Here is a 12217-nt window from a genome sequence, read left to right as displayed (position 1 = left end):
CAAACACAGAGCTGGTAGCAGGATTGGTCTCTATCTCGCTGTCTGAGAGAGTACCGCGGGACAGAGCGAGGTGTGGAGAGGGCCGACCCGTCAGTCCATCTCCAGCTGTGCTGCTCAGGTCGCTGTCAGCACCCAGCGTCTCACCTGAGCTGTTACTCACCTGCAAGTCAAAGGGTAAGGTTTAGGACACAGACATAAGATGTAGCAAGAGTGAGAATTATGGCCCTTTCACTCAGTCACTTTAAAAACGTACTGTCACAATAATTGCAATATCGATTTATCGTACAATAAATGAACTCAATAATTTTTGATAATTGTAATATTGTCTATTGTGTTTATTTGTATGTTTGTTCACATATATAACAGTGAACACTATTTTATCCAGTCACGCTTCAATAATTGTGACTCCATACACACAGTGTGGACTAAAGTAGGTGAAAAAATAAGTATATAATTCCCAAACTAATTATAATAAATGATTAATTAAATGTTTGCTTTCTTTAAAAAGTGTATAATTGCTTTTATCATTAATTATAAATAATAAATAATTACTGTTTTCATTATGTCAGTGGCATTTATTGTCCTAAAATTACAAAAATATTGTGCATCGCAATAATTTCTGGGACAATATATAATCCACAAATAAATCTAATCACGACAGGCCTATATATATATATATATATATATATATACTGTTTATCTGCCACCCACAAAAAAAGATACAAGATGGGTAAACAGGAATATAGAAAATTGTGATGAATTAGGAATAAAACATGACCAAACTTATACAAGAATCAAGTAAGACCACTGTATGGCTGAAATTATGGGTCCACAATAAAGAATATGTAAGAGTGTGTATGTAGTGACTCAGGGTTGGTCGTGCCCTACCACTGTGCTGGCCTCAGAGTCCTGACTGGTGCTCCTGGTCAGAGCTGGAGGCTCTGAACTCGCCAATGATTCCGAATCGCTTTTCTGCTCAGAAAAAAACAGGTATAAATATGAAGATTAATTCGCTCATCTTTTACATTAAAGTGAAGTAGAATAGTTTGGTAACACTTCCTATAAATCCTGTATTAATAATGCATTCATAAACCACATGAAGGCAATATGGTGAGATTCAGTCATAGGTTGCCCGGTTCTAGGGGGGTTGCCCCTTATATATATATATATATCCATTAAAAATATTAAACCTTATATATATATATATATATATTTAAAAAAAACAATCACTGTTAAAATATCATCTTGTGAACCCAAAATCGTCTCATCTCATAAGACAAGTGTCTTGTCACATCAGTAATAATAGCTTATAATGACAGTATAAGTCATAAGTGAGTATAAAAGCTCATACTGTATGTACTCATGGAGACTTTCATACCACATTATAAAGTAAAAGCATGTAACTTCATAAAGACAGGTTTCAAAATGCCTAAAATTAGTATTTTGTAAGGCATTATGACAATTATGTGCACTGTATAATGTACTGTACTGTTACTGTACAAGAGTATAACCATAATCAAGGTATTATATTATACATGTAATTTATAGCATTATAAACACAGTATTCATAGGAAGTGTTAGTTTTATTGTCATTGTTTAAAAAACAAAAAAACAATAAGCAGCTTTAGAAATAACAGCACAATTAAACAGAACAAATACATAAGAGTTATTAGTTCATTTTTTAGAGGGTAAACAATGTTGAGGGTGGGCGGAGTCCTTTGAAAGTTCATGATTAACTGTACAGACCTGAGATCCTGAGGTGACGCTGAGCCCACTGTCTGCACTGATCTGAGACTTCTTCTCCTCAGTGTCGCCCCCTTCTGGACGCTGCTTTGCCCCATCAGCCCCTGCAGGAAACGCACAGTTAGACTGCCAGCCATCGGCTCTCAGCACTGCTTCCTGCAAGGTCACATGACTGATTTACTGCCTATCAGAGGATTGGATCTACAGTATAATGTAATGGATGCTTGGGGGAAAAAAATTGACACACCTCTTCCTAGCTGGCAGGTTAAGAAGAGCATATTTCCCCTAAGTACTGAAAGAGCACTGCCACTATAATCAGGAGATCACTGGTTCGAGTCCCAGTCATGCAGCTTGCCATCAGCTACCAGAGCCCTGAGAGAGCACAATTGGTCTTGCTCTCTCTGGGTGGGTACAGTAGATGGTGCTCTTTCCCCTCATCACTCCTAGGGTGATGTAGATCAGCACAAGGCGCCTGTGAGCTGACGCATCAGAACCGAGTCGCTGCGCATTTACGTCAATCTTTCCCAGGCACCCATCTGTGTGCCTAACCAGGTCAGAGACCTGAGGATACGTTCACACAGCAGATACAGTAAAAGTGTTTTAAAATACGACTTTAAATGTGATGTATTTTTGACATTAGTCTGAACAGTTTTGGAGTTTTGGCTATTTAACTGGCAACAACATCCACTTCCTTTGTTGGTTAAGTTTTGTTGTATTTTAATGTTGGGATAAGAAACCATTCTTTGCTATTTCATTAGGAATAGAGAGCAGTTTCAATACAAGTCTTCCAATTTAGTCTAAACAGACATATTGCAGCCTTTTTACAACACAAATTCAGTCTGGCCATTTAGACAGAGTCTCATAGCTGTGAATCGGATACAGCTGCAAGAAAAATTATGAACGTCAAGGCTTTTAAAGATACTTTTGTAACCCTTTCCAGCTTCATTCAAGTCAAAAATTCTTGAACGTAGGTCTTCTGAGAGCTATTTTATGTGGGAGGCATGATTCACATCAAGCAACGCTCTTAGAAAACTTATTAGCCTATGAGTTCACATACTTTTTCCACCCTGCACTGTGAAGTAATCTAAGTATAATCCCAAAGGGTTCACATACTTTTTCTTGCAACTGTATGTAGAGTATCAGTACTCCAGTATCACATACTGTAGTGATCTAAATCCTAACTAAAAAAGTTAGATAGATAGTATGGGGTCACATCAATGTCAAAAGTCGGGAGCGCAAAAATACCAGGTGAAAAAAAATAACCAGTGTGTTTTAACATTTTGCGTGTGTAAAGTAACTTCTAGCGAGTGCAAATGTGAAGCTCACAAGCAAAAAAAAAAAAGGAGAATTGTGTGTGTGCTGAACTGAATATCGCGCTCAAGCTTCATTTTTCTCCTCTTCATTTTTCACAGTTCTCCTCTCGCACTATGCAAATTAACTGCAGCTTTAGATTTTGCTCGAGCCACGCTTTAGCGCTTGAGTTTTGAACAGTGTTGGGAGCAACGGCATTAAAATAAAATCTAACTAATAACTCTGACTGTAACGCTGTTACCATTTCCGACACCCCGTTACTGCACGTTACTTTAGCAGCTCAATTAACCTTTTTTTTAACTTCGCGCATACAGACAAAGGCGCAAGTGTGTGTGCAAGTCACAAGGGAGGGGAGGATGAGACCAGGGTTTCTCTAGGGCAGGGGTCACCAACATGGTGCCCGCGGGCACCAGGTAGCCCGCAAGGACCTTATGAGTAGCCCGCAGGCCTGGTCTAAAAATAGCATTTTTGTTGCTATTCTTTTTTTTTTAAATCACAGTTGCATTGATGTAATTTTAGATTATATTACATTAATATTAGCTTATAGTTAGCCTATAGTTTATATATTATTATACAATATAATGTATTATAATATGTAATATTATATTAAAATATAATATAAAATGTAAACACTTGCAGAGATTTATAATAATAGTGTTGCCTATTGATATCTGTGTCTTCACATAGATGAATGTCATTAATTATTAATAATAACATATAATTAAAGGTAAATTGAGAAAATTTGTAATTTCACGAGTGTGTATCAAACTGGTAGCCCTTCGCATTAATTGGTACCCAAGAAGTAGCTCTCAGGTTCAAAAAGGTTGGTGACCCCTGCTCTAGGGGTCCGCAGGCTCATCCTCAGAGGAAGACAGTATTCTGTCGTGAGCACAAAAAAATCTTAAACTTACGATTGACTACACCTGTTGCTTGGTTTGAATAAAAAAAAAAAACGTTCGGGGGTGGGGGGGTGGGGAGGGGGTAACACAATAGTTACTTTTACTGGTAACTAGCTACTTTTATAGCGGAGTAACTCAGTTACTAACTCAGTTGCTTTTTTGGAGAAGTAACTAGTAACTATAACTAATTACTTTTTTCAAAGTAACGTGCCCAACACTAGTTTTGAAAGGGGTGGTTTTGAAAGTTTGGGGTGGGGTCATGGTTGCCTCCCTCAGCGAATTCTATTGGCTGATATCTCCAGGGTTTGTGACGGACGGTTTGTCTATTGTTGTGACTTAGATGAAGACTAGAACACATTTAATGACCAATTTTTGCAGAAATCTAAGTAATCCCAAAGAGCTCACATACTTTTTCTTGCAACTGTATGTACAGTATCAGTGTTCCAGTATCACATACTGTAGTGATCTTAATCCAAAACTAAAAGAAAGTTAGATAGATAGATTACACATTTGTGTCACATATGACAGAAATATTGGATTCGGGCCATTTCTACCTGCTGTGTGAACATAAGCAAATAGAAGAAAGTTTATGGTTCACTTTTTGATGCTCATTACTTTTCTCCAACCCCTAAGTAGACGTTGCAGGGCAGATACAGAGAGCAATCACTGTTCGATATTAAGAAGAAACTGTGATTTCACACACTTCACAGGAAGCAGTTCAGTTCACAATAGCACTACCTGATTACCAGTTCACACAGACAAAAGCAGTCACACACACATGCAGGCAAACACACAACCAACCAATCAGACAACAGGAGGGGGACAAAGCTCGGCTATTAGTGTGCTAATACGATGGAGAAATCAGTATTGCAAACGACAAACGGCACTAGAAACCATTATTACACAGGGCCCACATTTATCACCATGTGCTGCCAAAAGAAACATAATGCACTTGATTGTGATGGTGAGAAAGTGCTTTTAAATCATTTTTACTACATATATTGCATTTTAACCCCACTGTGTTTTATAGGGATGCCCCAATGTGGGAATTTTAGGGCAATGCCGATATCCAATATTACACATGTATTTAATTGCTGATGCACATACTGTATGATATACATATTTATTTATAACCTACAGAGAGACTAGACACCCTGGTATAATGCATTTTAGCTTTAAACCAGCTGTATACAAACAATAAAATGAAAAGTTTCTCTTGAGAAATTAAGTTCCACATTTATTTAAATCGCTAATTAGTCCTTATATAGATTGTTCACAGCTGTAAACCCTTTTTATTAAAGGGGACATATTATAACTCTTTTACTTTTACACTTTTACAATTTAGAATAGGCCTATAGGCTATAAAAAAAAAAAAAAAAAAGAAAAAAAAAAAAAAATTATATATATATATATATATATATATATATATATATATATATATATATATATATATATATATATATATGCAAATAAGCTGTTGCTACTCAAGCCATGTTTACACTGAGCATCTATAGCACACGTTAGTGTTAGTTTGTGCTAAACAGCAAAACACGAACAATATCAGGTACAGATCCCTCCCTCAGACGAAGTCTGCTGGCTAATACTACAGTGTACTGTTTGAAGTTCTCAAGCGAACTGACAGAAATGCAGTTTCTTCAAGTGATTCACAGAAAATAATTAGATAGATTATTTGTGTTTGGAGTGTTTATAGGGGCAAAAGTACAAAAGAATGCAAAAAGTGTATTTTGCATAATATGTCCCCTTTAAAGCAACATGTTAAAAAAGACAATAAATATACTGGAACTCATAAAACAAGTACAAATGAGCTTAAATCTATGGATTTTAAAGTAGAGGGCAGACAGTGACATTTCAAATATCTAGATATTGGCAGATATCATCCTGCAGCGCTAGTGTTTTACTTTGTTTTACCAGCAAGGACAACAAAAATATGTTTTAATTCAATTTAATTCCGCTTACTGTAGCAATATGAATATGAATAACTATTAACCAATAAACCAACAAAATAGTATTTACTATATGTTACTATACATCACTATATGTACTGTACTGAGCTGTAGCAATGCTGGCATTTTATTTTATACTATTGTTCCAGACCTGAGTAGCTCCAATTCCTTCATTTCCGCTTTGAACGGCATTGTGGGATAATAGTATCAATCATAACTGCACTAAAACAACTGGTAATTTAATATAATATAACATTTTTTCCTGATTAACACTGAAATGAAAATTGTGAATGTGAACTTCATGTAAAAGGGCTATAAATCGATTTCTAGAGATCAATTAAGGATAAACGTATGAATCTAAGTTGTAGTTCTTATATCCAAAATGTTAGATATAATCTAACAGAAGTTGATTTCAAAGTCACTAAATGACAGATTAAATCAAATTTTTTCCTTCAAAAAAATAACTGATAAAACATTTGACACAAAAGGAAAAAAAAACAAAGGATACAGTAAAAGCCCTATTATTACTACAAGAAAAAACAGTGCCAATGAAGCTGTACACTGTTTTGTATTTGTATGTTGAAACCTGTTTAAAGGAGAAGTCTGGTGTGAAATGAACTTGGGTTGTAATATAATAACGAGTACAAGCTTTTGTCGAATAGCCTAATTACGTTCTCCCCCAGCATTCTGAAATACAGAGCTTTTAGCCGATGCTCCCAACAGGCTTATACTGCTAGTAATAGGTGCACAGAGTTACCCATGGAAAGGAATGGCTTTTTTCACACCATTAACAAACTCAAAGTAGCTCCAAACTTCACTAGTACAATTGTGAGAGCCTTGACAGACAGTTAAAATGATTGTCTGACGTTTACAAACAAAACTTCAGCTGATAAGTCACGTAAAAACTTGAGCTCTGAACTGGAGATGTTTTCAGCAACAACTGGAATTCAAGCATTTATACAAAATTAATTTTGCAATCTGTACTTCTGTCCTGACAAAGGGCATTTTCACACCTGTAGTTGGTTTCTTCAGTCTGAATTAGTTGACGAGTTTGTTTACTTGGAGCGTTTTCACCCCGTTTTGCTTGGTCTCACACAAGCACAAAGTTAAACTCGGCTGAAAGTGCTGTATTTAGGAATGCTGGTGGTAAATGGCGGTGGGCTATTTGACAAAAGTTTGTACTCGTCATCATGTTTCACAACCATCCAAGTCTATTTCACTCCGGGAAAAAAATTAAGAGACCACTTCAGTTTCTGAATCAGTTTCTCAGATTTTGCTATTTATAGGTTTATTATGTTTGAGTAAAATGAACATTGTGGTTTTATTCTATAAACTACAGACAACATTTCTCCCAAAATCCAAATGAAAATATTGTCATTTCGAGCATTTATTTGCAGAAAGCGAGAAATGGCTGAAATAACAAAAAATATGCTGATCTTTCAGACCTCAAATAATGCAAAAAAGAAAAAAAAAGTTCACATTCATAAAGTTTTAAGAGTTTAGAAATCAATATTTGGTGGAATAACCCTGGTTTTTAATCACAGTTTTTTTTTATGCATCTTGGCATCATGTTCTCCTCCACCAGTCTTACACACTGCTTTTGGATAACTTTATGCTGCTTTACTCCTGGTGCAAAAATTCAAGCAGTTCAGTTTGGTTTGATTGCATGTGATCATCCACCTTCAATTTGGTAAAATCAAAAAAACTCATCATTTTTAAGTGGTCTCAATTTTTTTCCAGAGCTGTATATGGAATTCTGTAGGAACATTATTGAATATGCATTCAGTGCACTTCAAACCTGGGTCAGTTTGTCTTCAGCTTTCTGTTCTGAGTGTAGAAATAAGCAGATATGAGACTGTTCTCACTAAAGGCAGTAAAGGGATTAAACTGTTAAAAGAGGATCAGGTGGAGGAGGCTGTTCGTTATACTCCTCTAGATCTGCTAGCAGTTGGGGAAAGTCTAATCGGGAGCTTAAGGGAAGTGAATCTTACTCTGTTCTTTTTCCATAGCTTTTTGCTTTCTGTTATCCTGGTGCTTGCTCCACAATTCTACCCAAGATGCATTGCAAGCAAGGAGAGAAAGACAGAGAGAGAGTCAGAGAGCTGGTTGAATCGTCAGATATGGTGGATGAGCATTTTTAAAAGAACAAAAAAAACTAAATAAAATAATAAAATCATAAAATAAATCCCTTATAACAGTGCAGATGTTCCAGTCTCATGTTCCAACACGAGGAGATTTTGTAATGTTCACACAAAGCCATGCTCTCATATTATTACTGTTTTTTTACAGCAACTGCTGTATCATTAAATCATATCATATTAACGGCATAATGTGAGTAATAGAAATATGGACCGACTGCACATCCATAGCTTGTGAGGTCACATTACAAAGCATCCTGAGCACTTCAACCCTGATCCTGGGAAGCCAGCAGAGCCAATAGCAGAGCCCTAATAACCAGAGCGCAGGGCTGGGAGGAGAATTATCGATTATGTTTTAATGCACTACATGCAGAACCTACCAGAGAAAATCTCAGTAGATATGCTTGTGTTTCTGCCAGAAACCTACAAATAATTTTTCCTGTGGCAGTGATTTTTAACGAATTTCTTAACGAAATATTAGGGGCACATTTGCACATCTAATAAGCTACTTGTGAGGTTCAAGGAAGTTTCTTGTCATTCTTAAAAAATAGCTAAATAATACTTTTATTTTTATATTGGTTTCAAGTTGTGATTACACATTTCTGACCTTGAAAAAAAAAATAGTAATAATAATAATAATAAAAAGAAAAACATTAGCTTGCATATCAGGGGTATTAATGGCCATTACGGCGAGAGAGAGAGAGAGAGAGAGAGAGAGAGAGAGAGAGAGAGAGCAACAAGATAGACAGGAAATAGACGAGAAAGCGAGAGCAAAAAAGAGCGACAAACAGAAAGAGCGCGAGAGCAAGAAAGAGCGAGAGAGCAGAAGAGACAAAGCAAAAAAAGAGCAAGAGAGAGCAGACGAGAGAAAGCGAGAGCAAGAAACACCCACAAAGAGAGAGAGAGAAAGAGTAGAAAAATGCGAGAGAGAGCAAACAAGAGAAAGTGAGAGCAAGAAAAAGTGACAAAGAGTAAAACCAGACAAGGAGGGCAAAAAAAGACAGAGATAGCAGACGAGAGAAAGCGAGAGCAAGAAAGAGCGACACAGAGAGATAGAGCACAGACGAGAGAAAGCGAGAGCAACAAAGAGTGATAAAGAGAGCAGACATGAGAAAGCGAGAGAGCAGATGAGAGCAAGAGAGAGCAGATGAGAGAAAGTGAAATAAAAAAACGTCACGTTTTACAGGCTTGTGGCTCCCCAGGGTCGGGGTGGAGGCTCCAGGCGGAGCGAAAGGCGTGGAATGGGGGCGAGACTTCAGCCTTGCAGCTGGTGGGTGGAATGGGGTGCTGCAGAAGCAGGAGGTGCAATCTCAAAGACATTCCGTAGAATTGAAGGTGCATCTTTACCAAAGGACAGACAAGGCAAGGTCATGAGGGTAGAGGCTGGCAGGGGGTCGGGAATACTTTCCCCTGTACGCAGACCCAGATATATCAGATTTGTACAGAATAACCGGATTTAGCTTTTAGCCGCGAGGCTACGCTAATGATCCCGGGGCTGTTTACAGGGGAGGAGTGTTCTAGTGTTCATGCTCAGTAGGCCAGACAGAAGGAGCCTTTTATTGGACAGCGGCCGCACGGTCCAGGACCTTCATAGTCCTACCTTTCCACGACACACAGCAGCAGGTTCAGGGCTCAGAGGAAAGTCTAACATGCAACCAGTGAGGTTAAAGGGGAGTTTAAAGGAGGGGTAAAGGTAAAGGGGATTGGCAGGAGAGTCAAAACCAACACACTCGAGACATTAAGGAGGGGAGAAAATACACAATACACACACTGGGCATATGATCAATACACAGCTCCAGTAATGTGTCTACACCAGCCAGTGCATGAGGAATTCTCCGTTTCCTAGTTTTAGCTGCGATCCAGAGTCTATGCTGCACTCGATGGGGCTGTTTTAAGAATCCTTGGTCACACACACATATGGAACAGTATAATAAGGCTGAAAAACTTTACATGATAATACCACGGTACACAATTCTGAATTTATGAGCTTTTATCATTTTGAGAAAAATACACAAATTATTTAAAAACAGAGCAGCAGATTGATTAAAAAATGAGATTAATCGCATTTTTCCTTCTTACATTATGGACAATAGATTTTTAAACATAGCAAAATAATCAATATAAGGTCATAACAACTAGGTTTTATTTATATTCACATATGTAATAATTTAATTGAGTGAGAGAGTGTGAGCTAGAGGTAATAAGTGTGTGTGTAAGAGAGAGAGTGAGAGTGTCAGCGAGTATGTGAGAGTGTAAAAGTGTGAGAGCATGAGAAAGAACGAGTAAGCGAGAGAGAGAGAGAGAGTAAGTGTGAGAATAAGATAATGTCAGAGAGAGAGAAAGAGAGAGAGAGAGAGAGAGTTAGTGAGAGTGCATGACAGTGAGTGTGAAAGAGAGAGTTAAAGAGTGTGTGGGAGTGAGTTAGAGAGAAAGTGAGTGTGTCAGAGAGTGAGTATGTGAGAAGGTGAGTGTGTGAGAGTGAGTAAGAGAGAATACGAGAGTGAGAGTATGAAAGAGAGAGAGAGTGTGAGTAAGAGAGAAAAAGAGAGTAATGTGCGTGAGTGAGTTTAGAGCGTGAGTGTGAGAATGAGAGAGTGTGTGAGAGAATATGAGTTTGAGAGAGTAGGAGAGAGTGTGAGTGATGGGCGTAAAATAGTGAGAGTTAGTTAAGAGATTTAATCCATATTACAAAATAAATAAGTAATCTACCTTCTGATGTGTTTGCATCACTTAATACAGCTCTGTATAAAGAGTAAATATCGTCAGGAAGTTTGGGTCAAAACAGATTAAACAAAAAAAAAAAAAAAAAAGAATTTGCGATGAGCTTTATCCTGTAAATTTGAAATTACACCCCAAAATCTACGTTTCCAGCCATTTTGGCAATATTTCCGGGTTGTATGTGCGCAGTGAATTGTGGGTAACTGAGATTTACAAAGGATACATCAGCTGCGTCCTTCAAATCACTCAGAATGTCTGGTTGGATTTCTCATCTGTATAATGATGTAGCCTTCTATGATGCATCTACCGAGAAATATAGCCCACCTCGACTGCAGTCTAGACTTTAAAACGCAGCTTTAAAATGATTTCGATCTAAAATTTGATTGTAAAATCAGTCAATGTGATTAAATCGTACAATACTAGCACATTTCTTCCCAACTCTTGGCAAACGCTGGTATAGACAATTAATGGAGTTCACAGAGGATTCAGCTCAAGACCCAAAAGAGGGTCAGAGGGAGTTGTTGACTGACCCCCTAATGGCCATATGGTGGTATAACAAGCAGGGAGAGGTGCATGCAGGGGGGGCTGAGATTTACACACCAATAGACGCAATAAAATTCTCTTCGTTCAGACTCCGGGTGTCAAACTGGTGCCCCCCTTTCCCGGAGGAAGGGGGTGGCAGCTGAATGCGTGGCACCAGGAGCACGCCCGCCGCCCTGGCGCTCTCCATGCGGACAGACGGGCTCTCCTTGCTGCCCGGGCTGCTCGCCCCGTCGGTGGGACTCCGCTTTCGCTTCTCGGGGTCTGAGTTTGTGCCACAGGGAGGGGCCGAGTACAAACACATACGGGACAGAACAACAAAAGGAACAGAGGGCAGAGGAGGAAAGAAAACAAGAGACAGATGGTGGATTTAAAGATTTAAAGTGTTTAGTTAGTCATTGCAAATCGTTGGAACAGTAGGTTAGGACAGAACAAAACAAGACTTCTGAGGACCAGCTGAGAAAAAGAACCAACATCAGACAGAAGCATGAAGGGTAAAACCTTTTCACCATTTCAGTTTTTAATACAAATGAATATGTAAAAGATATATGTAAATATAAAACATACTACACATTACCTTTGGTTTGGTAGTGGGTTCGTGCGATCTCTAACAGGCTGAAGACGCTGGCCATGCCCCCTAGCCCTGCATTAGTGTAGGAGTGCTCCAAACTGGAGACTGTGCATTTCAGCAGGTCCAGCATGCCCTTATACACCTTCCTGTTAATCTCCTAATAAATACACATTAGGATATATTCACAACTCAAGCAGCTGAAGATAAACATATAACAGAACAAGCATAACATTATGTAACCTTATTTCTACACCTATTATGTTTAGAATGTGACAGAGTGTGAGTAAGAAAGAGGGAGTGACTGAGTGAGAGAGTAAATGAGAGTGTATAAGC

At 38.1% G+C, this 12217-nt stretch overlaps 1 protein-coding gene across 49 annotated transcripts in view; it reads right to left on the bottom strand.

The window, feature by feature from the left end:
- The window catches only part of madd (MAP-kinase activating death domain), a 130248-nt gene that overhangs the window by 24675 nt on the left and 93356 nt on the right, over positions 1–12217 (bottom strand). For 17 of the 49 annotated variants that reach the window (XM_049470923.1, XM_049470903.1, XM_049470906.1 and 14 more), the window contains 5 exons: positions 11891–12041; positions 11374–11577; positions 1747–1847; positions 889–972; positions 2–160 (listed from right to left, as the gene is read on the bottom strand). In XM_049470923.1, the coding sequence (XP_049326880.1) occupies positions 2–160; positions 889–972; positions 1747–1847; positions 11374–11577; positions 11891–12041 (699 nt within the window). Of the gene's footprint in view, position 1; positions 161–888; positions 973–1746; positions 1848–7908; positions 7966–11373; positions 11578–11890; positions 12042–12217 lie in introns of all 49 variants that reach the window. The other 32 variants (XM_049470918.1, XM_049470898.1, XM_049470904.1 and 29 more) reach the window with 4 other exon arrangements.

The sequence above is a fragment of the Astyanax mexicanus genome, chromosome 23, assembly GCF_023375975.1.
Source record: "Astyanax mexicanus isolate ESR-SI-001 chromosome 23, AstMex3_surface, whole genome shotgun sequence".
Classification (NCBI taxonomy): domain Eukaryota; kingdom Metazoa; phylum Chordata; class Actinopteri; order Characiformes; family Acestrorhamphidae; genus Astyanax; species Astyanax mexicanus.
Note: the sequence above shows the minus strand (reverse complement) of the source record. Positions and strands in the feature narration are given on the sequence as shown.